Source organism: Lissotriton vulgaris, chromosome 4_1 (assembly GCF_964263255.1).
Source record: "Lissotriton vulgaris chromosome 4_1, aLisVul1.2, whole genome shotgun sequence".
NCBI classification, from domain to species: domain Eukaryota; kingdom Metazoa; phylum Chordata; class Amphibia; order Caudata; family Salamandridae; genus Lissotriton; species Lissotriton vulgaris.
The window spans coordinates 1,872,192,169-1,872,217,561 of record NC_141691.1 but is presented as its reverse complement, the minus strand read 5'-3'; the positions used below and the strand labels follow the sequence as shown (position 1 = coordinate 1,872,217,561).

The following is a 25,393-nucleotide window of genomic DNA, read 5'->3' as shown; positions in this document are numbered from 1 at the left end:
AGGGGATTATTCATTGGTGACACACACGTTTCAATTACACCTTGATATTCCAATTGTTCAAGGATAGCCGCGACCGAAGCTTTAGCTTCACGCCGTATGGGATACTGGGGTTGTGGCTGCGGCTGTGACCGTAAAGGAATCTCATGGCTAGGGGACAATTTATCCCAGCCACACTGATTTCGGTACACAGCCGGCGCAAGCGCCAGAGCCCACTCTTCTGCAAAATGCAGCGCTTCCACTCTCGATACAGTGTGCGCGAAACTGGGGAGGATTACCTCCTCCCCTCGCGGAGCTGCGAGAACAAAAGGTGGGGGCCAGTCAGCCTCCGAAAGCAAAATGTCATACGTATCCGAAAGATTCTCCCAAAATACCCCTCTAACAGTTCGCTGCATGTCACCTTCAATTAACAGGACAATTTCAAAAAGTCTTTCAGGGGGAGCAACATGTGTATCAATCACAATAAAAGTCTCAGTCGCTGTCACCTTCAACAGTGGACGGAGGGCCTCTCTCACTATGGTAATCTCCGCCGCGCTGTCCAGCAAGGTCAGAGCCCACGTCAGATTCCGAAGCCGCGTTCTCACTATCTGGGGCATATCGATGCGCCGTTAAGGCTGCGACTTTCTTCTTGGCAAACTGCGGTCTCTTTGGCGTAGAGTCGTCCCGCTGATCCCCTTCACTTCGCGTGCGGGGCTGGCCACGTCCTTGCTGGCCACCCCTGCCCCTGCCGCCCCCTCCACCACCGGTTGACGGAGCCGATGAGTCCTGAAAGGAACGAGGAGAGCGTTGGTCAGAAGCCTGAAATCTCTCAGGCGATTTAATCGTCGCGCGATCGCGCAAATCATAAACTCGATCTGACTGCGCAGGCTGCGAAGGTGTAGGACCAGAAACCTGTGTCTGCTGTTGTTGTTGCTTACCCTGCTTCTGCTTTTTAGGCCAATTTTGTTTTTTGGACTTGGGTTGTCCACCCGTTTCCGAAGACTGTCCCTGGGGCTGCTTCCTCTCTTTTTCAGAAAAAGCTTTTAAACCCTTAGAAGTGCGGCCAACCATTTTATAAGCCGCCACAATAATTCTTGCCAGCTGACGGGGTTTCTCGGCCTCGGGAATTAACGCCAGAGCATTGGCCACCTGAAAGTTCACTGCATCCCCCTTGACATTCGCAAGGATAAGACCGCAAACCGTCTCAAACGAGCCGCTCAGGCGCATACCCAATTCAACCGCCGACTCTGGTCCGTGATCATCCTGAACACGTTTAAGGACCTCAGAAAGGTTTGACACAGACGGGGTGCCATAGCACCTCGAGTAAACCGCTGCAAAAGTCTTACCCCATGTTTCACAGTCAGCAAGTTCAGGGGCTAAATCTTTCGGTAAACTTAGCGTAAGAATCCGGTGTTTTTCACCCGGAGTCGTATTAGGAAACACAGCCTCCAGCTGGTCGAATTTCTCGGCAAGCCAGTAAGGAAAATCATCCTTATTCTCTGGCTTTCTGCCCATAACGGAATTCACCAAGACAGGACTGATTTTCAAACCAGCCTGTTCCGCTCGAAGCTGCGCACCTGCGGGGGCTGCGCCATGAATATTACGACCAATGTAATGAACAAGCGCTCTAATCACTCCAACCGCGACATCATGAAGACGCCGCAGGTCACCCACATTACAAGTGGCGCGATTAGGATGAGGAGTAAATCCACCCAAAGCGGGCCAATTTGTGCCCGGAATGGATAAAGGACCTAACCTCGAAGCCGTTAAAGAATGGGGTAGGGCGCCACCAAACCAAACTCCGTGCTGCCAAGCGTCAATAGGTACTTCCAGTGCCCTGTACGGAGCATAAGCCACCGGTACATCCGAGGCAGTGTATGAATGGAAGACACCCGAATTAGCGTCCACTGCCGGAAATGTTACCCAGGAATAAAACAATTCGTACGGGTACGCATGTTCCGCACTCACCACTAGAACCACAGCTAAGCCTTCCGCAGGTACATTATATGCCCGCAAGTGGTCGCGAACCGCGACGCGGCTATGCTGCGCTATGTCCACGGCCATGTTAGCACAGGAAGTGAAAAGAGACAAAGCACTATGTAGCACAACTGGGTAGTAATTCAAAGAAACCGTTTTTAGAAAAATTCAAGCTTGAAAAGACCTATTTCAAAAATAGGTAGGTTTTCCGACACCACCGTTTACCGGAAACGGGAATGAAGGTGTCAAGGTATGAATGATATACTACTCGAGTGTCATGAAATAAGGCCAACCAAACCGTTGGGCGCCATGTAGCAGGGTTTCCGTTCTCCCACAGAACTGTGCATAGAGATCTAGAACCTCAGTGAGTTAGGATGATCCAAAACTCATCTCAGTGTCATAAATCCCCTTACCTAGCTAGCTACAGTGTCTCATGGATCATTATGGAATGATCCATGTCTTAGACAAACCAGAACATGAACTTTAGAATACCTCAGGAATCGTGGAACACATGAACACTCTTTCGTTATATAATCATTTCAAACCAAAACTGAGAGTCAAAGAACACAAGTGCAAGTTTGAAATATTTATTATTCAATGCAAAGTTCTCAAACGCAGTATCTTGTATAATACCAAAATGCAGATTATAAAAATCAGAGTCAGCAGCATAGTCACTAATCCATAGTAAGCAAAAGGTGCTAGCATGTTATAATGCAAATTCTATAGAAATCTATATCACCTATATTTCGCGCACCCTATCTAGCATATTATTTTATATCTAAGAAGGTCTCATTCGGGCTTTAGCAGGGCGGCCCCATACCTCTCAATGTCAGTAGGAGCAGATCACATCAACAGCTACCAGCTCTCTTCATGCGCAGCACCAAGTGTCTACGTTCATTCCATGTAACTCTATCTTAAACCCGCGTAGAGCCCAAAATGTTGGCATCAACATTATTTGTGTTATGTCTAATGTGGTGCGAGGATCAGGCCTCTCAGCAACCTTGTGTTAGGTTAATTTTAGAGTGTGCAGCTCTCAGTGTGCAGACAGTTGTACCAAGTGTACCAGGCAAAGCTGATAGCATAGAAATAACATATTATTCTCAAATAAACCACCTCACCGCTTCTAGGGTGAAAGCGACAACAACAAGTATGTGTCGTGTGCAAAACTGAAGCCGAAGGAAAAAAGGCTGTTTAAACATGTAATGCACTCATGCTAACTTAACGCAATATATGTAACGAAGTATCCATATGACACCCCAGTCGCAAAGATCTGGGTTTAAGCCATCCTTATTTTGCTCACTACGCCACCACAGTTTGGACCCAGCCATATGCAAATCAGTCTTGACCCTGCTCCTCATGAGAATAGTCCAGCCCAAACTGCCAAGCCAGGTGCTCCCTGGACCAGCTTCGGGGCATCATCCCTCATCAGCCAGACTTGCTTGAATCCAATGGCACAGTGAGCCCAGGACCCATGTCTCTGCATCCCTTGGTGTAGTAGCAGCACACCTATGTCAACAAAACATTCATGTATTCTCATACTTGGACGGTTGGCTAATCAAAGCCAACACCCATCAGGTGTCACCAACACATACAGGTGACAATAGACCTGCTACACAAATTGGGGTTCACAATCCATGTCCCCATGGCTGGTACTGCTCGGCCTGTCTGCCGCGTTTGACACGGTCAACCACAGGATCTTGCTGAAGAGATTGAGGGAGGTTGAGGTGAGGGGAACTGCCCTGAGGTGGCTGGGGTCATTCCTAGGGGATAGACAGCAAGCGGTATCCCTCCCCCCTACTAATCTATCTCACATGGCGTTCCACAGGGCTCGGCTATCAGCCCTATTCTATTTAACATCTATATGAAACCTCTGATTGCGGTCATCAAAATGCATAATATTAACATCATTAATTATGCCAATGACACGCAGTTGATTTTCTCCCTGGAGGGAGATCAATCAATATCAACAGAAGTGTTTCATGACTGCCTGTGTGATACGGCCTCTTGGCTGAAGGAGAACTCGCTGCAATTTAATGCAGATAAGACAGAGGTGCTCTACTGTCCGAGGGACAGAATTCCCTCTGCCTTACCTTGTGCCCTACCTTGCAACTTTTGGCCAGCTAACACCACGACCATGGTTCAACCGGTAAAGATGGTGCGTAATCTTGGCATCTTGTTTGACTCTAAACTTACTCTTGAATCACAGGTCAGGAAAACTGTGACTTGTTGCTTTTCCATTATTAGGTCCCTGCGGAAGATCCTTCATCTGCTTCCATCTCACGCTCGGGCTTTAATAGTTCGTAGCACCATTCTTAGCAGGCTCGATTATTGTAACGCCTTGTTTCTTGAGTCACCTAAGTTTCTGCTTGAAAGGCTGCAGAGGATCCAGTCGACAGCTGCCAAATTGGCCTTGGGGTGGCCTAGAAGATCTGCCTCCTCAGTGGTGATGGCGGAACTACACTAGCTTCCTCTCGCACAGAGAGTCCAGTTCAAGTCTCTCTGTATAGTGTTTAAAGCTTTACATAGGGTGGGTCCTGTGTCAATGCAGCGTAAGTTCAAGTGGTATGTGCCTGCGAGATGTCTCCGCTCCTCTGCGGCTAAACTGGTGGCAATGCCGAGAGTTAGGAAAGTCAGGGCAGGTGGGCGAACCTTTGGGTACGCTGCTGCTAAGCTTTGGAACCAACTCCCCTTGGAATTAAGACAACTTAGTGATTTGTGTTCCTTTAGAAGAAGACTTAAAACTTGGCTGTTTCCTAAAACTTAGTCGGCTGCCTGGTCCCTGTTTCATTTCCATGTCCCTCCTTGTGTTGACTCAACAGCGCCAGGATGCCTTTTTGGTGGTAGTGCACTTTATAAGTTAAATAAATAAATAAATTACCTTCAACCTCAACCATACTTGGGAGCAATCCTCAACACACTGTTGGTACTATCTTACCCCAATATCGCTCAGATACAACACTTTCAGCACTTTTATCTCAATTTCACACAAACAGTACACTCACAGTTCAGATTGCAATGTGTCTACTGGGTGTGATGGCATCTTGCATTGCCATAGTTCCCAACGCAAGACTAAACATGCACCCAATACATAAGGTGACCAGATCTTGAGAACCAAAAACCGCAACATTTGGGGAAAATAGAAGGACTACAATTTTTCGTCCACGGAACGGCGCAGAATGACAGCTCTCATCAACAAAGAAGATGCATTAAGAAAGTAAATAAAATGTAATACCTACAACCAAAATCATACTGATTAATTAAGTTGCTTACTTCTAACAGCTCCTAACTAGCAAAGCTTTAGAACACCGAAAAAAGTGCCTCTCGCTGTTTTCAGTCAACCCCTTCAAAAAACCAGGACGTGAGTCGAAATTGCTGAAATCTGCTTGGACAGCGGATGAAAAATCGGGACTGTCAGGGCAAATCCGGGACATCTGGTCACCCTAACAATACACTCTAATAAAAGAGAGAGGGACCCTCTACCAAAGGGATGGGGTACCAACTATTGACTTTGTCAAATAAGAAATTCCCTCTGGCCACATAAATCAAGACAACATAAATGACAACCAACAATACAGGCAGACTAAATAGTGCAGTAGAAACCGAAACTATGAAACAACAAATAAATCTCCAAATGTATAAATTTATTAAAATATAGTTAAAAACTAAACAAATAGTAATGGTAAAATCAAGGGAACACAGTCAATATAGGGAACAGAAAATCTTCACAGTTAATCACACAAGTTCCTAAAGTATAAAAGAAGGAAGAACTCAATAAGGTTATATTCAGCAGTAGTCAGAATAGTCCTTAGTTGGTAATATGAGTTCTCTCCCCCAATTCTCAATTGTTCCCTATATTGACTGTGTTCCCTTGATTTTACCATTACTATTTGTTTAGTTTAGTTTAGTTTAGTTGTAGAGTAAAAAAAAAATGCAAGAATAGCAAAGGGGGCTTCAAAATAGGGGACGCATTGCTAAAACAATGGGCTTGGCAGAATGGAAATCGCTGGACCAAAACAAGAAAATAAAGCTTGAAAGAGGAGGTGACGTAGGTGCAAAAGATAACGTGGGATGAGACATTGTAAGAGCTCAGCAGGACAAACCAACAGACTCACAAATGGGAACTTAACCCACAAGTCCCACGTCCCGACTTTCAAAAGAGAAGGACTCCTCACATAGACCGGTTTGCCACAAAAGAAAGTGCAAAATGCCTAGATCTCATCCAAGTTACCACACCCACTATCCAACGGCAACGCACTATGGATGAGTTGGTTGGGAATGTTTGCCTATGCTTTTCCACCTCTCCATCTCCTTCCATTTCTGGTTCAGATACTCGGGCAACCATCTCACACCATGATCCTTGTAACTCCCCCCACCCCCCCTGGGCAGGTCAGCTCTGGTTCACAATGCTCCTGGTTCTCTCAGTAGTACCACACAAGAAGCTCCCCAACAGGCTGGGCCTTCTAACTCAGGATCAAGGACAAATCAGACACCCAGACGGTCAACCTAGTGAATTGGCTCCTGAGGTCTTAATGTTTATTTAAACTTACCATCAGAATGCATGGATATTCTTAAACGGGCACGCAGACCGATAATGGGAGCCTGTTATGCTGCAAAATGGAAGTGTTTTCTTTGCTATTGACAAATTAAACACGTGAATCCTATCAAGGCCACTGTGCAGCACATTATTTGCTATTTACTTATTTTGCAAACGTACAATTTAGTATACACTTCCATTTGATTACATCTTCCTGCAAGAGCTGCATCTATCACTCTTCAGAATTCCTGTCATTAAAGCATTCATGGAAGGACTCAAAAGAGTAATTCCACCTCATGTGCATGCAGGACCCTCCTGGAAACTAAAGATTGTGCTTCTAGGCTCATGGGTCCTCCTTTTGAGCCTTTACACTCAGGCCCCCTTCAAGTTCTTTCATGGAAAGTGGCATTTCTAATTGCCATTACCTCACTCAGGCATGTTGGTAAGCTTGAAGCAATAAATACACAAGAACCATTCTTTCAAATACATAAAGAAAAATATCATTTTCATCTCAATCAATCTATTGAACTACCCTTTTTCTCTCTAAACCAGATTCTGTCGCAGGAAGAGCTCTTCACAGCTTAGATGTAAAAAGAGCACTCCATGTTCTACTTCGATAGAACTAAAACTTTCAGGAAAACAATATAACTGTTTGTAGTATTTATGCCACTACATAAAGGTAACCCTTATTTATTTCTTTTCAAAGTTTTATATAGCATATCCAAATCCGTAATAGTAAGATGGATAGTAAAAGGACTTCAAACTTGCTACAGTAAAGTCAAAAGACCTTCACCTGCAACTCCCAGAGCGCACTCTACTCATAAGAAGGCAGCAAAAAGGGCTTTTTTAAGCAAATATCCCCATAGCTGACATTTGTAATGCAGCTACATGGTCCACACCATATACATTTACTAAACACTACTGTGCAGATGTGATAGCAAGCCAGTGTGGGTCAGGCAGTGCTACGTACACTATTTCAAACTACTGCAACTCCCAAACACTAGCTGCCGCTTCTTAGGAGGGCTTGCTTCGCAGTCTACACGGAGCATGTGTATCTACAGGCACACATGCCATCAAACGGATAATTTAACTTACCCTGTAAACATCTGTTCGTGGCATGTAATGCTGTGGATTCACATGCACCCTCCCCCCAGACGCTTGTGGCCATTGCTGTTCCATTTTACACAATTCTCTTATCATGGACATCTTTATATTGACACTTTAGTTACGCTCCTTTCTCACCAGCGGGAAAAGAATCTAACAAAGGAATCGATGCCCATGTACTGTATCAAATAGTGGAGCCTCATTCTACCTTATGACTCGAAAGACTTCTTCGAAGACAAACCGGTTGCACAACTCCAAACCAAACACTAGATGGCAAGATAATGCAGAGCATGTGAGTCTTCAGCACTTCTTGCCACGAACAGATGGTTAAAAGGTACAGAACACAATCCTTTCCTGTCTTCATTTATTCTCAAAACCGCAAATAAATGTGGCTAAATACCAATAAGGTAGCTAAAAAATTAATGTGGATAAACACAGGCGGAAATGTGAAAAAAAATACCAATAACTCCGGAGCCCCAAATATAACTAACAATGACAAAGCCAAGGCCAGCAGCCAACGACAGACTTTAGGTCTGCTAATGCTTGTTTAGTATGACTTGTGCTGCATGCATATATCTTGGTTCCTAAGATCTCTTTGGGATCTAATGCTTTTTTATTTTCCCATCCGTTTATTTTGTATTAATGGGCATTAATATTGTTTATTCTTGCTGTTTTTCGTGGCCTTAGAACAAATATATTTTTTTCGCTGAGTGAAAACAACAACTTTTGGTTCTATCCGACTATGAAACTACCAGTTGTCTGTTTTACAAGATGATCAAATACAAGTCCTTGAGGAGCATACACTTTCCTGAAAATTTATTCCGGCAATACATCTGTGAAATATGTGGCTTTAACCTTGTGTGGTTTGATGCCACACGTGGTATTTGGGAGTAAAACTCAAAATTAGCTGTAGCTAATGCGTGAGCGCAGTCTGCCTTTCTACCTCAGACTTAACTAAGTTTTAAAAGTCCATATTCGGGGGTCCACTCTCCTCCGGCCCTCTACAAAACTTAGAGTTGGGGCATTGTTGAAGACATTCTTGAGATCACTGGAACTGTTGTTTTGTGGCACCAACTGCACCATAAAGGGCCATCAATGCTCCCTTTGAGGCCTTGTCTGTCATACATGACCAGAGTCCTCATTTGTTCACCTCAAATGTGTGTATTTAGCACTTTGATGGTAATTCTGAACTTAAACTCTAGAACAGCTGGGTAGATGCAGCCAGTTTGGATAGCTGGGGACCAGTTCCTCCTACATATTATTTAGTCCTATGCAAGACAGTGGGGTACTATCATATGTGCACTGGTATTGGGGTTGAGGGTTATGAGCAGCCCTGAGCACCCCAATTATGGATGTTTTACTACCTAATATGGATGAGGTGGCATTTTCCATGACTGCATTACCCTTGCTAGGCAATTGATGCAATAGGGCTACAATAGATTAAAGAGGTTTTTAGGAGGGTAAAGATCACTTGAAGAACAATTTCAGAACCACGTTAAAGAGCTCTTCTGGCCATTCAAATGAGGTCACAACCCTTATTCTGACGACGAGCAAAGGCTTCAGCGCCCAGTGAAAGCACTGCTATCCAAAATGTACAAACCAAGCAGGACTAGGTAGAAAAGTGCAGATTAACTTGGTTTGTTCACAGGCTACTTCGAAGTCCAAACTTCTAGACCCTCACACACTCTTCCCCGTGCACACTTATGTTGTGTTGGAGTAACCTGTATAATAGACATAAATGCAAGAGATAAGATATTCCACATAAAACATTTATTCACTGCTAGCAGTGGCTCAATAACCACCATACAAAAAAATCAGCTTGCAACGGAGTGGGGCCACGTATTCTGAAGGGAACCAAGGAGGTGCAGGTACTCACCACTCACACGCAAGTAGGGGTAGTGTGTGCATGCATAAAAGGGATATATTTCTAAACCTATCTGGTTGCATCCATTTAAGAAAATGTGGTCAAACTCGAATCTGATTGTTTCAAGCTCTTCTTAAGGTACGTTCCTTTAATGAATAAGTCGTTCATCGTGTTCATAAAGTGATGTAATTCATTGTAACATTTTTTGGGCAATTATTAATTACCCTTTGAGGACACAGTGGGTCATTTAGAATGTGGCAAGTCTGTGTCCACAAGGAACTGCCTTAGCCTTCACAGTAGAAGACTAACCACTGTGTTTAAATATTGTTTTGTCAAAAGTGCTTACATCAGTATGGCAAAACAGAATGCTGGCAAACTATGTTGAGGTGGCCTAACTGACTTTTTTTTGGTCAGACTAACCCCTCGTTTTTTGTCTGTAAAAGAAAGATGTTACTGACGAGCAGGAAGTTTCCTCCCTGCATACGGATACCACTATTTCTTTCCAGGCCACGCTTGGTAGACGCAAGTATGGAAAAATCTGTGAAGATGTGGTGGCACTGCGGCAGATGGGCCACCGCCAGAGACAGAACACCGGCAGAGCTTCTGTAGCCAGTCATTCAGCACTTACATCACTGCTGAATGGAATGGGGGCGACTGCATGTTTAGAAGAGCAGGAGCTAAACAAGCATTTGCAATGCAATAGGTATCGCATGTACAAGAGTTTGAGCTATTGGCAATACAATAGCTTAAACTCTTGCAAATGTGAGCACTATTGTTTTCCAAATTACCAGTGCCCATGCAGCGCTTTTACATTTATGGAGGGCGTTCTCCGTTATTTAGAAAAGCCATGTCTAAAGAAAGGGGCGTGGCCAACATTAAAGTGAAACCGCAGCATTGGGCACTTTGACAAAAAATAGCTTCTGTTTGTCAAGCTGACACCAATAATACTGCACCGGAGACATTCAGATTTGAGGGTCAACACATTCTGTAGAAGAGTTCAGCAAAAGGGACTGGAACCTTTGCAGCAGAGAGGGATACCACAGCTCTGTTTAACAGTAAAAAGAAAAGGCATGCCCTACGCACGTCCTTGTAGAACAATGAACAAGAAAGCCAATGGAGATGAAAGTGTTACATTGGAGGAAGGAGATTGCAATGAAAAATAAGCTGTTGCATCATTTAACCAGCTGATAAATGAATTTGTGATTTTGAGAGCCATATCGAGAGGCGTCCCAAGACCGCTACCCTTTCATTTGAAGTTGCCTAGTGACTTTTCTGGATTGGTTCAATGGAGATCTACACAAGAGACCTTTTGTGTTTCACAAAGTAGTAGAAGTTTGACAAACATTTGTCTGGAACTTTTCATGTCACGAAACTAACATAAAAAGTTATACATTACTTCCTTTTAAAATGTAGATGTATCAGTAGCTTGATGACCTATTTGGACCAAGTGCTGTTATTGTCACTGTTCTTTGAGCTGGGAACTGTGCCTTTAGTTAAACGGTTACTTCGACTCCTGGGCGGCGACTATACGAAATGGATACGAATGTCAGAGGAGATCTCATATTATGGTTATATTTTCAGGGTAAAAAAATATCTTGTTGCAGCCAGTTACCTATGCCTTTGAGCCGTCTATTCTGCACTTTCATCTGATATTTGTAGCTATGTTGCCCTCTTCTTGGAAATCTTGCGTTTCGTGTTCATTATGCCTGGCGTGTTCTACTCTATTATTTCATGCCTTGCATTATGTAATTTAAGCAATGTGGGTCTTCTTTTGGAGTTTTAGTACCTTTCTTGTTCCCATATATCCTATCTGTTATTGAATAGGTTTCCTGCTGTAGGTTACCTATTTGGGCAGTTTTCTATTGTCTGCCACCCTCATCTTCTGGGGCCTGTGCTTTACTCTACAAGGTCGCCAATGTTTACTTTTCAGGGTTCCGTTTCCTATTCCCCACGTTTATGTGTATGTAGTACTTTCTCTTTGTTGATCAGTCTCAACTCTTCTGGTAGACCTTTGTGTCACGCTCTTTAATATATTTCTTTCAGACATACACCGTTAAATAATTCTACTTTCTAAATCACAATTCAGGAGTCCTTGATATCACATCTCCATTTCACCATGAAACTTGTAAATCTGTTGCACATTCAAGGGATCCACTTGTCAGAATTAATCATGCCTTCGGAGTTACTTGGTCTGCACCCCGCAAAGACTTTCATTGTTCAAACCTGCCCCCCATAAATAAGGTAAATGTAAAAGATGTAGATGCACTGAATCATTGATTGTTTCTCTTATTTGTATTATTTTAGCTGTGTGCGTTAGTCACCGCTGGCCTCAATCAGATGACTTTAAAAAAGTTTTAAACATTCCCGTTTTAGTCCGTTTTAACTGGGTTCACATTTGTAAAAGCTATTTCTTTTCCTCTCACACAAGAAGGACAACACAATACAACACGAGGAATGATGATATTTGGTCGGCTAGAGCGTATATCCAGGGAGTTGGTTCACTACTAGTTCGGCCATAGGTTTGCACTGTTTGAAAATGTCTGGTGTACCAGGTCCACTCTGTGGTTCGTCCTTCCGGAAGAGATCAGATCTGACACTTCCTAAAACACTAAGTTCAACGTCAGAAACGCTAGATGGCATGTACGAGCTCACTTGAGATGTCCGAAGAGACTGGCTTGTCTCCAGAAACGTGTGCCCATTTCCATTGTCCAGATATTCTCCTGCATCTGATGTAAACTTGTGCATATTATTGCTCGCAGTTTTTTTCTCGTGATTTGGTGTGCCCCGTAGGGGTCTCTGCTGATCGTCCAGTGTTTCTGGTGATTGGTTAACGTCCGAGTCTGCCACTTTGGCAGCGGTCACCAAACCACGGGGCTTTGCCAACTCAAGCGCCCTTTTATAGGACTGGACAGGTGACACTTGTGAAATCACTGGCATGGGCGCAGGAATGTTTGCGGTTTTCAAGCTGGCTGCAGATGTTCTCGAATTATAGGATTCAGAGCCACTGTCTGAATATCTAGACTTTGGGGGAAGTAGTATCGGTTCAGGGCTGCTATCCAGGGTCTCGGAGAATCTAGCAGTGTAGTCGGGGCTGGTGAAATCATCAGAATAGCCAGTATATTCCAAACTGTCAATCAGATCTTGGGACTTCCTGCGCCCTGTGCTGCTCCTCTGGCTCAGCTGTGCACTCTGCTGGGATCCATCCGCACTGAAGCTCCTGGAGTCTCCATGTTTGCCATGGACGCTGCTGCCATCGCTGTCTGAATCTTGTCGTAGTGCTGGTGGCAGAACCCTCTTAATGACCCTTGTATTCGAACCATCTGTCCTTTCGGTGTTTTCATTCCGAAGCTTCAAGACACGGTCCTCGTTCCGTGTGTGGGACTCTGGGTGTTTCCTGTCGCTGCTGCTGTCATGGTCCTCGGCCCTGCTGCTTTGGATTAAGGTTTCGATGTTCTCATCCAAGGATGCGCTGTGGGCCCCCCGCCTGGCTCGCCGGGAGTGCGATCGGCGTCGCTGAGCTGGGCTCCTTGGTGATTTGGCCAGGATGCCCCTACTCTTAGATTTGCTGGCCTTGTCTTTGAGGGCCTGCACTTGCTGTTTTCTGAGCTTCTCTCTGCGCTCGTGCAGGATCAGCATGCCCGGGTTGCTTTGCTGCAGTCGCAGCCGAAGGGTATTGGTCAGTCCATACTGGAGTTTCTTCTTGGGTTGCCCTGCGGTTGGCACCACGCTGTTTTTGACTAGCCCTTTTGGTTTGGGAGGCTCTTTCACGTGTAGTGTTTTTGCTGGAGAAGGCGGCGGGGTCGCAGTAGCCACAGACATGTCCGATCGGTTCCTTTTCAGCTTGGGGGTTGTTGACCTCCGCCTACCTTTGTCTAGGGTGGTAGGGGGCGCAGAGGGTTCTTCGGTAGGCCGGTACAGCCAGGCCAGCTGAGGATGGATACAAGGATGCTGACTCTGCGGCCCGGTGGAGTCGCTGTTCAGAAGAGACAGCTCCAGCAGGAGGGCATTGAGCAAAGGCAGCTGCCCAAGCCTGCTCGCAATGTCGGGAGCACCCGCTGTGGCTGCTGTTCTTTGGCTAGGTCTGGTCTTTGGGGGTTGTTGGACTGGTCTGTGTGCACTTATCTCGTCCTCAGAGGACAGCTCGTCGTGCAACTCTAAGCGCGGGAGCTCTTGTCTCAGGCTGCGTACAGGGGGCTGTTCTGTAGGTAGATTAGTGTAGTACATCGGGGGCGGGCAGAAGATATTGGCTTCTATCTCTAGTTCCTGTCTGTCGGGAGCCTCTCGTGGGCGACGCTTTGGCTCAGTCTGAGTGGATGCTAAGGCGGTGGGCTTATTCTGAGGAGTCCCCGGCGGCGGTCCCCCATCCGACCCGCTGTTGGGCTGTATAGACCCGTTCTCTGGAGGCGCTGGCACCGACACAGCCTCCCTCTTCTTAGCAGCAACTAGTACCACGGGGTCTTCGGGCTGAATAATAGACCTGTCTTCGGGCTGAATAATAGACCTGGATGTGGGTTTGTAGGAAGGGTCCTGTTCTGGCTCCTGAATCGGGTCCTGCGGCGAGGAGTCGACGGGAGCCCTTGGCTCGGTCAGTGTAGTCTGCTCCCCAGCCTTCTCCTGCGGGGTGGCGGGGCTGATGTGCCGCAGCAGACTGCCCCCCAAGCTCATCAGGCGGTATGCCAAGGAGATCTCCCCCACCGGGCGCCCCAGCAGGTCGTGCAGCGGGTGCACCCCGCGGTGGGCTCGAGCACTGGGCGTGGATGCCCCGAGGGGCGCCGCCAGGAGGCCCCGAGCGACCGCAGCCAGGGAGAGAGGACAGCTGCCCAGCAGGCGGGGCAGAGCAGCGGCGGAGGCCGTGTCGCGGAGGTCTAGGAGCATGGCGTAGAGCGGGCATCGGTTGAGGTGTCCCAGTAGGACCTGGGCGTCTCTACGGAACAGGCACGACTTGCCCGTGCCAAAGTGGAATAGGAGGCCCGAGGGGGGCGGCGTGTCCTCCTCAGCCGGCGGCGGGTGTATCAGCAGAGTCGGGAAGTCCAAGAGCCGGAAAGCGACGGCTGGCTGCGGCTGTTCGCCCTCCGGAAGCGGCGGCTCCAGGCGCACCCAGTCTACCAGCAGCTCCAGAGAGAAGAGGCTCTCTGTGGCCGCCATCGCTGCTTCTCCAGGGAAGCGGCACCGCGCTCCCGGGGCAACGACGCGCTAGCCGCGCACTGCACGGCGGGAAATGTAGTTTGCGGAAGCGTCCGCGGTTTCCTAGGAGATGGGTCAAACGTAAGGCCCCCACACCGGCTTTCTGTAGACGATGGGCCGCCACGGTGTTTTGAGAGTGCACGTGACTCCTAGCATTTCCGATGTTGTGAATTTGTGCTCGTAATTCCTAAATACTTATTTAGAACCAATCGTTCCAAAACTGAAAGGGAATTTGTTTTAAACCGGTCATGGCATAATGTAGTTTACAATTCTAAAGGAGGAGGATGTGCAAGTTTCTCTCAACTCTTTCGCTCCTAATGCTCATTGGCAGGGCTTAAGTGGGCCGGGTCCTGCCGGTGCTCAGCACCGAAAGTTCTAGAAAACAGGTGCTGAGACAGGTCTCTTTCAGCTCTCAATTTCTGAACTCTACAGTAGTACCACTCTTCACTGCAAATGATATAACTTCAAAAAGACTCGATATCGTTCTTGCACAGTCTCATCAATTCAGAACTGAAGCATTTTTAATTGTATATACAGCAACACCTTAATTGTTGCTTATTTATTTAATGTAACTAACAACCATTGACAAAGCCAATAGATCTGGCCTGTTTTATGAATAATGTTCTTTGTTGTATTATATATCAGGATGCAATGAAAGAAGCAGCAAAATACCAGTCGGGCTGTGCACTATGCACATAGTTTTATCTTACATGTTTTTAAGGCACGCCACTTTGAGAGGCCCGCCCCTCCCCCACATATTTTTTCATCCTACTTAAAGCTTTCGCCGTTAGAATTTTGAAATCCGAAATAAGTTGAATTTTGGAGGGCAAAGGGATTTTTAGACACTCCAATGTATGGCACTACAGTGTTTTTAAAAGCGCCCAGTAAGTTTTTTGTGGTATGATACCCTTTTGAAAAATGCAAGTATTAGACCAAACGGAAGTTAGCTGGCAGCATTTCGTTTTGCTCTTTTACAGTTGCATTGCACCTAGAAGTTTCTGAAATTTGTAATCATGCATGAACCTAGGCCTGGGGGCAAATAAGTTCTTTAGCCTGGCTGAAAAACCCTTTGCTTAATGGGCGGTTCACATAAAGTAAAACAGATGTAGCACTGCAGAATTAAAACCAGGCTTCAGTGGGCCTCAACAACGCATGCTCTGGTTATAAGTCTTAAAGGGCATGGGTCATCACGCACTTCCCGTGGTGCATTTCCTGGCTTTATAAATTGTATTTTACCCCATGAAGGTGTACTCCACCATACAACGTTGCAGGCATGTACAGCTGCCTACGTGTAAATAGTATTCAGTTTGTGCTTGCTGTGGCTGTTACACACAAGGGGATGGAATGATTTGATAATAAAGCAAGTACAGCTGTTGCACCGTCTGCAAGCATTCAAGTTACCTACTACTACTGCATACTACCTTGAGGAATGTATAGATCAGCATGTAAATTAACCCTTTCTGACGGGTACCCCATGTTTGAGTGTAGTCAGAAACATATTATTCAGTCCAAACTGTGTTAGAGTTAATTTAAAACTTAATGTATATTGTAAGGGATTCCACTGTTTCACACTATTTTATAGTCTATTACTAATGTCAATGTTTGACTACGTTATAGTGGACTAAGTACTGATTCTGAGTACACTCCTACCTGAAAGCTAGTTTGTTTAGATTGGTAACTTAACTCATATTGTTTTAGTATACTGCCTAGGAAAAATAAAGGATTATAATGTTTTGTCCAGCAACATGGCATCCAGTGTGAACACATTCTGTCAACAGCAATTCAGCAATTTATTAGAATTAAGTAGACCCAGTTTGCAGTAAGAAATGCACTTCCTCCACACCTTATACCGTGCACATGGAAGTGTTATCGTCTTTCAGCCATAGCAGGCCTGCCATGAACAAACTAGCTATACATTAGCCAACGATCTGGTGCATAATCAACTATTGACAACACTGAAAGTAATCATCTCTCGTGGTATATTACCGAAGGGAGGGAAAACGAAGGTTTGATTAAAACAAAACCTAGAAATTGTCGTAGCAATTAATTGCCTTTTTTGTACCGCTGTCCAATGTCTGTTATTTTTAAGTTCAGAATCACAAATTTATATTTGCACTTGACAAGTTTCAAAATCAGTATGTGAAATGTGCTGTTACTCGTTCATTTCAAAGCTGTACTGTTTATTGTTCTTCAGTATTTTGTTCGATATGAAATATTAGTAAATGTTATGGTGTCCATACAGATGATGTATTGAGTCGGATTCTTGATTTTCCTTCTGTTGGGTATATAAAATGTAATTCTCGAATGTCTTTAAAGTGCTGTTTGATGCTGTCAAAATAATTTAGCAATGTTTGAACACTGTCCGCGTCTTACCCTAAGAACTGTTTTCGTTCAGTAAAACAGTTGAAGAGCATGCTGTTTATGATGTCTGTGCTGCGTTGTTTTGTGGCATTCGTAAAAAGCAAATGTTGCTCTACTCTGCAGGTTGTGCTTGAGTAGCATTCTTGTTATTTCTACACACTGACCCTGTTCTCTCCTGAATGCATTAACAAAAGCAGTGGACTCTGCACTCATGTGTGAGCTGTAAGCTGCACATTGTGTGGCCAGGTCACAAAATGTGCACTTATTTTTTTGTTTGTGGGTGTGTATAGTGTTTCTATGTCTCAGTATCATTTTTCCCTCGTCCCCTTGTATTTTGAGCACACGCGTAGAGGTGTAATATCCTAAACTGGCCCTCCAATAGTCTTGGGTGAAGTTTGAGTTCTGTTGGTTTTGCAATTCCTACAAAAGTCTTTTGTGCAAATGGAGTTTGAAATCTAGTGACCGCCTCTTGCCATGATGGCTAGTTATTTCCCTAGCCACTCAATCTTATAGATAATTAACTAAACTAAACGCACTACAATGAAACAGTGATTGGAGACCGCAGATTAAATACAATGGGGAACATAAGAAAGAATCCGTTCGCAGGTTCATGGAGTGAATGTTTCTATTAGTCAATAAGACTTTTAAAAAACAGGAAACCTTGAGTTCCATTTGATGCCCAGTGTGAGACACTGCAGGCTAGATTCTTTAAGAAAAGTGTCTGCACTTGCCTCTTGCATATCTTCCTGATTGCCTTCATGAAATAATCAGCCCCCCTTGGAAAGCCCTAATGTCTTCTTCTCTTAATATCCGCGCATTGAGTCCCACCGTTAAAACTAGAGATTGCATGCCTATAAAGGGAGTTTTTTTAAAACATACACAGTAGAACTGACTGCGTAATGTAAGGAGAACAGAATGACACAGTAGGTCCAAGTGCTTCACTGTTTCAGGACATAGTGCCTTGCACACCTCAGCTCAGACCACTCCTGACACTGATCAAAAAAGATCTGAGTGCAAGCTTCTACCCTTTTGGGTATTGGCGAGCCTTTTTGAGAGGGGTTGTTCTTTTTTATGCTTAGAGAGTTATGAACTACTTCAATTTGCTAACTGCTGGGGTGTGAGGGTGTAGTGCATGGGGTGGTACAATGATATTGGCTATAACTATCTTATTGGGTGACTCATAAGATTTTATTGTGCCTCCCCCTACCCCAGTGATAGTTACAAGGAGAATGGGGGATAATTCAAACCACTAAGCGGCTAGAAGCTTGCACTTTGATCTTTTTTTTCTTTCAGTACCAGGAGGGGCCTTAGAATGAAGCATGCCACCTATTTGGTAGATGAAGGCCTTGGTCCTGTAGCAGTGAGACACTTCGACTCTCGGTGTCTTTCTGTTTCCCTTACAATAGGCAGTCAGTTCTGGTGTTTGCTCATCATCATAGAAGGTTGTACTGAGAGTTTCTTTAAACTCCTCCTGATCCTGATATGTGTGATGGGAGGATTTTTTTAAACCTTATTTAGGACTTTTTAAAAGCATTGACTAGACTAGGCATGCAATCACCAGCCATAAAAGTACTTCACAGTTGTCATACTTGGTAGCCGAACCATTCCTGGTGCTTAGCACGTTTATTCTAGCAAAAAAGACACTGCACCTTTTTTGCTTGTTTATTTTTTATGAATGATCTTTTTGTAACCGCTCATGCTACCCCCCTGCTCGAAACCTGTGGAATGTTAATTGTTTTGTACTTGGTCTTTTTCCCCAATCCTGCACTCTCCCTCACCTCCTGTCTTTTCCTTCACCACCTCTCTCCTTTTCCCTTTCGTCTCTCACAGCAGTCTGAACAGCGTTAACAGTAGTGATTCCAGATCCAGTGGTTCGCACTCTCATTCACCCACTTCACACTATCGCTATCGCAGCTCCAACCTACCACAGCAGCCTCCTATGCGGCTGTCCAGCGTTTCCTCTCACGACTCAGGATTTATGTCCCAGGACGCCTTCCAGTCAAAGTCGCCGTCCCCTATGCCTCCCGAAACCCCCACGCAGGTGAGCAATGTCTTTGTGCGTTTTCTGTTTCTAGAGATTCAAATCTTGTAAATTCATGCAAATGAGCAGGTAATACGAGATAATTGTACAGCTTCACCTAAAAGTATAAATTAGTCTACAATAATAAACACGCAAACGTAGATTGAAAAATATAGAGCATACAAAATGTCTTCCTCCTAAAACTGTGCTATAACAAAATTCCCAAGTCCATCTAATCTCATTCCACACCTGTTGTAGGATGGGATAATTGACAATCCAACTGCAGTCCCAGCAGAGTTAGGGTCAAGGGCTTGATGGTGGGCGTTGGTGAATGTTGATATTTTTTCGGATAAAATGTATTCTTATGGTCTACAATGCAGTAGACGAGAACAGTAGTCCTGTCAAGAAACTGTCTGCCTATAGGCTGTCACTTTACACTTTAGGTGGACATGTTTTCAAAATGGAACACAGTGCGGACACCAACATTCACAAATGTCTTTTAAATGTGTTTTTGTGCCTCCTGCAAATGGAAAATGTGCTCATGAGTCTGACTGTTCCTCCTTGAAGTTTACCATACAGAACCTTCATAGAGTAATGAAGAAGGGATATTCGTGCTTCTCGCTCAGTTACAACTTGTGCATGTACAGTATGCACAAAAGGAGAGCATGGCGAGGCTCACTTTTACTTTGGTCTCAGACACAAAATGTAAGGAGACGGGAAACGAATTTTGTTTTGCATTTTTTTTCGAGTTAACAAAAATATTTTTACCCTCCTGATAGCTTGTCAGGCCCACCTCTGTCCCAGTGCTTCTACTGTGTTGGCAGTGATACAGAGCATTACTTTCCTAGAACTCCTTGCTTTACTAACCACATTACACTGTTTTACTTCGCTCTACAGCTGATAACATCAACATGCATTGCCTACGTGTGAAGGCACTAACATCTCCCTGGCTTCGAAACTACCTGTTTTAAACGTGCTTTGCTTAACCTGGAGTTCTAGTCTGGCTTATGTCTGACTCACCTGTAGCGTCCAGACAATGACAACATTTACAGGGTGTAGTTTGAATAGGTCTCTGCTGGCAGGTGGAGATGGCGTGTACTGCTTTTTGCTTAATGGTAAAGTTTGGTCATTTGTTGTACCTGGAATGTTTGTTTCTTCAATTTCCAAAACTAACAGTGGGAAGTCATTGAACTGTGATGCTTTTAATATGCTCGGAAAGATGTTGGCGATCTTTATTATCTGTCTGACAAACGCCACCGTTGGTAGTCTAAAATCAGTCTAAAATCAGACTGTGCGTAGACCTCCAAGGGGCACACACCGATTTAATTATTCCTAAGCCTTTTTTGTGGTGTTTCAGTTGCTGTATAATTTTTTTTGCTTTGCACAGAAACTGAAGGTGTGTGAGCACTAGAGTAAAATTACCCTTGTCTGTAAGGCCTTTCTGCATGTGGTGTGTTCTACTTGTAGGAATCAGTAGAAATAGTAGAAATATGGAAGTGGAGCTCAAGTGGTGCCATAATATGGTTGGGCCTAGCTCTGTCCCTGTGCCGCAAATTCAGTGAGAAGCCAGGCCCTCACTTAAACTACTTGCAATGAGCAGAGGAAAAGCAAGTACTACAGGTAATAGTTTATCTTTTCAGTAAGGACAGATCTTTGCCGCGTGGCAAACACGCCTATTCAGAGACGCTGCAGCGGTGCCTGGGACCTTGCTTTGAATGTTGTGCATGCTCTTCCTTGTAGGTGTATGATCATGTTTTAGGCCTCCCTTTGAGACAGGGATTTTTCTTAGCTGGATTATGTTAACACTGATAATGTTTGTGTCGAGATTTGCAGCTATCCCCAACCTTTGTGTCTGCTTTACTGCACATAAATGTCAGAATGCTGTAGATGTTTTAACAGTGTCTGAGTTTTTAACCCTTGCTTGTTTTTCTTACTCCCCCCTTCTTTCCATGTGTGGGCCTATACATGTATCTGTCTTCCTTTTCGCCATGGCATGTGGTCTTTCTCCCATCCGCTCTTCCTTCTGGCTGCGATGCTGTGTTCTCTGCTGAAGAATTCCTCAAGCTCTGCCTCTTCTGAAGCCTCTGAGACCTGCCAGTCAGTGAGCGAATGCAGTTCCCCCACCTCGGTGAGCTCCGGCTCCACCATGGGGGCCTGGGCTTCGACAGATAAGGTGAATCCCTCCTCCCAAATACCAATGCATTTACATAGTTAACACATGACCGCAGTAACTGTGACTAGAAGGTGCCATGCTTCAACATGACGTTCAGATACTCTGGAACACAAAGAAAATGCTGTTTTAGTAAAGTCTTCAGTGTGAAGGAGGACTTCCATGGCTTGCTGCAAATTAAAAATATACTTTCATCCTACACTTCTAAGCATTCAGTCCATGTCTAAAAATAGTTTGCTGTTGTACTATAGGAACCCCACACTCTCAATGTTGCTCACCTGATGAAATTGCTTGCGCAACCTTGTATCCTCACTATTTCACTTTTATTCAAAATTTAGTCTGGTTCCTCAAACTTCACCTAATATTTTACAGTCAGTCTTGATAATAGCAAAGGGAAATCTGTGTTCATGCAGTACTCAGTTTTTTACCTTTAATATTTCCAGTGTCTGGAACCCTTGCGATTTAGCAGCATTGTTTGAGAATCGGGAATGCCCAAAAGACTGAAAAGAATACAGGAAAAGAGCAAAAAGAAGCATTAGTAATAGGTCTGGCTTATGAATGAAAGTGCCTTTTGTGTCACTGATGGGTGTAGACACTCAATAGGCCATCATACACGCACTGCCACTCATCTCTGCAATTATGCATCCACTCATCAGTCCATTGACTCATCTTTCCGTTAACCCTCTGACACAACCGTAACAAAGCACACACAAACTCAACAACATATGCAGGGTGAATTAAAAGAATACAAGTAGAAGAAAGAAAACATGCTGCCTACTAAACACAGCGGGCATATGTTGGAAACAACAAAACTAAGCATAACAGTGGGTGTTCGTCTTACAAATATATTGTAAATAGTCTATCATGGTTTTAAAGTTCAAGCATGTCCGCCACATTTAGAACCAACAAGTAGGCCATCTTGGAATGGTAAAACAATGATATCCTATGGACACCAGTATTCCATAACGATCTCCTGGTTTAGAAGGAGTAGCCATGAGGAATGCAATGCACTGCTGCTAAAACGAGCAGCAGGTAAGCAACCCTTTAGCTGCGCCCGTAGAGCTCTAGTATACTCTTGAGACATATTAAAATAAAAATAGGAGACAGAAAGCAATGAAAAGGGAACTATAATAGTAGATAATTCAAACTAAAAGACTGGCCAACCAGCCCTAATACTGAAGCCCACTAATTGCCAGATGGATGAACATACATGAGCAGAAAATGCCATAATTCACGGGCCAAAATAGCCAAGGACTGATGCAGACTGAACTAATATCCCCATACAGTGTACTGTCATGGGAGGAAACTGAGTGTAAAACAAACTCAGATATACCAATAGCAAAACATAGTGGACCAAAAAGACCCTCGATGTATCAATACGTATGGATTTATGTAATTAGAAGATCCTAGAAAGAATTAGAACGGTGCAAATCTTGCCCCACTGAGGGTTGCCAGAGGCAGTAACCAACACCAAAGTCATTCTGTACAAAGGTAAGCTGAAGGGTTTAATACAGAGAATAACATTCCACCCTTACAAGCCTAATGATTTTAATATATGGTTTTCATGATCAATATATCAAGCCTAATGTGTTTATCATAATGTTTTATAATAAAAAGATCAGGCCTGTGTTAACAAAAATAGTTTTCCTAATGAACCATTCAGGCCCATAGCTGCTATCAATAGCTTATTACCCCCAGGTCCCTTATGTCCTCGTCCCATTCATAACAAAGTGGAGATGACCATCTCCCGACAGAAAAAACAAGAGGAATGCTGGGACCCTAATACTGCCCCTCCCACCGGGAGTACATAAACAGTACTTACCCAGCATCCCGCCTGTTCGTTTTTCTGTCTGTCGACAGAATGGATGGTGTTCTGGTGCTGCTCCTGCTGGGCTGGAGTGGCAGTACTTTTTCTTCCTCTCCTTCCCGGCTGCCTGGCTTTGCGGGCGCGGGGTTACCTGGACGGTCTCCTGGCCTGCCGGGCTTGCTGGGTTTCAGTTTCTCTTGGAGCCTGTGTTCTGCTATGCACTGCGTGCACCTTCCGGTCCTTTGCGGCTGGGGCTGGAGTTCCCTGTTGCTTCAAGGTCACGGGCTCGTCTTCCCGAGCTTGGCCGGGTGAGACGTGCCTCGCTGGATGGGCTCCTGCTGGTCTCCTGGATGTGTTGCAGTTGGGGTGGGGGCCTTGTTCCTGGGGTTGGTCCCCCCTCCGGGGTGAGTCCCGCTTGCCAGGTTTTTGTTTCCTTCCTTGTGCTTTTTGGTGGCAGCAATGTCGGAACGTACAGGCATGCAGTTGCTGGCTATCCTGGGTTACAGTGTGGATCGGGTTGCACATGCATTGCTCACATCTCTGATGGTACCCGAACAGTGATATTCCCTGTCATGTTTCTGTGTGGTGGCGAGCGCTGGGTTAGCGTGTTCGTTTCCAGTGTTTCTCAGGTACTGTTTCGACATTTCTGTGCATGGCGCAGATGTTCCTGTTCCCGGTGGTGGTGGGGGCCTTGTTGTGCTGTTGGCCCCCGCCCTGAATGTTTTTTTTCACTGTGCTGGTGCCGGTCCTGGATTGATGGCGGGCTGGCATTATGGTGTTTGCCTCGATACGCACGGGGGACTCCTGGGGATGCCGGGGTTTGAACCCGGGGCCTCATACATGAGTTGCATGCGCTCTGCTACAGAGCTACATCCCCGATTCTGTCCTCCGTGGAGAGTGGTGGTGCTTCGGCCCGCACAGCTGCCTCGTGGGTGCTCCGTTCACCTGGTTTGCTCCCCTGCGCGGGCGGTCACCATGTGGGCGACGTTGGTGCTCTCCGGTGGCCGTCAGCGCCTCATGTGTAGCTTGGGAGTGTTTCTTTTGAGCTTGCGCATGTTGAGGGTGTTTGTTTTGCATTCCTGCTTGTCCTGATGCTGCCACCGCTCCCCCGCTACTCCCGGGGGTTTGTTGCCCTGGTCGAGTGTGCCTTGTGTTGGGTCTGTGCTTCCTGTGTGGACTCCTTCCTGGTGCTCTATGGGGCTCTCTGCCCCCGCCTCGGAGCTTGGGTTCTGGCCCGGGGTCTGTTTGGATGGCGACTCGTTCTTGGCATTGTTGTGTGGTGACCGTGTCATTCCGTGTACAAGCTGCGTATGTTCGTGTGGTGCTGCAATGCCTGTGTCTAGGCGCTGGCCGTCTGCCTCCGGGTGCTTCTTGTACATGCACACTGGTGTTGTGGTATGGCATTGCTGTCCTGGTTTTCACTTAGTCTGGCGCTGTCGTTCCGGGTTCGGTGCTTGTCGTCAGTGCAGGTTCCTGAGCTCCTCTCCCTTGATCTACGTTATTGGGGTTTTCTGTCTCTGGCCTGCGGCCTTGCCTCCTGCTCACCCCTGCTTTTGTTTGTTCTATGGGGCAGGGCGTGCCGGGGGTCTTCTCCCTTAGGGTCGCTTCTTCCTTCCTCTGATTGGCGTGGGTTCCTGTCGCCTCTGTGGTGGCTGGTTCCTTTTTTAGCTGGCTCTACCTGTGTTTGCTCCTTGGGTTCCCAGTGTTGTTGGTGTCTCCCTGCCTGCTTGCTTACGCCTTGCCCTCTGCTGCTCTTGTGTCGGCGTTGCCTCTCGCTTCTTCGGCGGCGGACTGTTGGGGGTGTAATTCTGTTTCCCCCTGCTTCTGGCTCCTCCCCCGCTACCTTCCCCCTGTTGGAGGTGGGTTGGTGTTACTGCTACTTGGGCTTCTGGGGGGGGGGGAGGGGGGGGGGGGGTTCCTGTTGACTCCCCTGAGTTCCTGTTGGCCTGCCGCGGTTTTCTCCGCTTTTCTTTGCTGCCCCCCTGCATCCCTTCTCTCGGGGTATCGCAGGTGTGGGTGTCCTGGCTTGGCCTTGGGTGTGCTGTGTGCGCCTTTTTTCTGGTACCTTTCCCTCCGCTGCGGGCTGGCTGTTGTGTTGAGGCCTCTGCTCTGCTTGGGTGTCCTGGTACTTTGCCTCTGCTTCCTGGCTTCTGCTTGGTTGGTCGGGCCACTGTCGGGATGGCAGAGTGGTCTCCGGCGCCGGACTCAATGGAGCTTGCTCTTCAGCATCGCTGAGCCTTCTGGTCTCCTCATTCTTGGGATTCCTGGTTCCTGGCTTTGTTGGCCTGCACCTGGTTCCTCTTGCTCCTTCCCGGGTTTCTCTTTCGCTCCAGCCTGGGGCTTCGGGTGTTTGTCCCGGGGCCTTTTGTGTGCTTGGTTTGCTTCTGGGGTCTGGC

The 25,393-nt window shown here is 45.8% G+C and overlaps 2 protein-coding genes across 5 annotated transcripts in view; one reads left to right on the top strand and one right to left on the bottom strand.

Annotated features, from left to right (window-relative positions):
• MTSS1 (MTSS I-BAR domain containing 1) overlaps positions 1-25,393 on the top strand; it is a 534,479-nt gene that overhangs the window by 475,823 nt on the left and 33,263 nt on the right. For 3 of the 4 annotated variants that reach the window (XM_086966203.1, XM_086966202.1, XM_086966200.1), the window contains exons 10-11: positions 18,831-19,041; positions 21,074-21,193. In XM_086966203.1, the coding sequence (XP_086822329.1) occupies positions 18,831-19,041; positions 21,074-21,193 (331 nt within the window). The remainder of the gene's footprint in view (positions 1-18,830; positions 19,042-21,073; positions 21,194-25,393) is intronic. The other variant, XM_086966201.1, reaches the window with a different exon arrangement.
• On the bottom strand, positions 11,465-14,600 carry LOC147724658 (microtubule-associated protein 10-like). Its single transcript, XM_086966199.1, has one exon. It carries the CDS (start codon positions 14,598-14,600, stop codon positions 11,928-11,930), a length of 2,673 nt encoding a protein of 890 aa, XP_086822325.1. The 3' UTR covers positions 11,465-11,927.

What these genes read in the sequence shown, in the direction of transcription:
- LOC147724658 (XM_086966199.1), bottom strand. Translation starts at nt 14,600, where the DNA reads ATGGCGGCCACAGAGAGCCTCTTCTCTCTGGAGCTGCTGGTAGACTGG.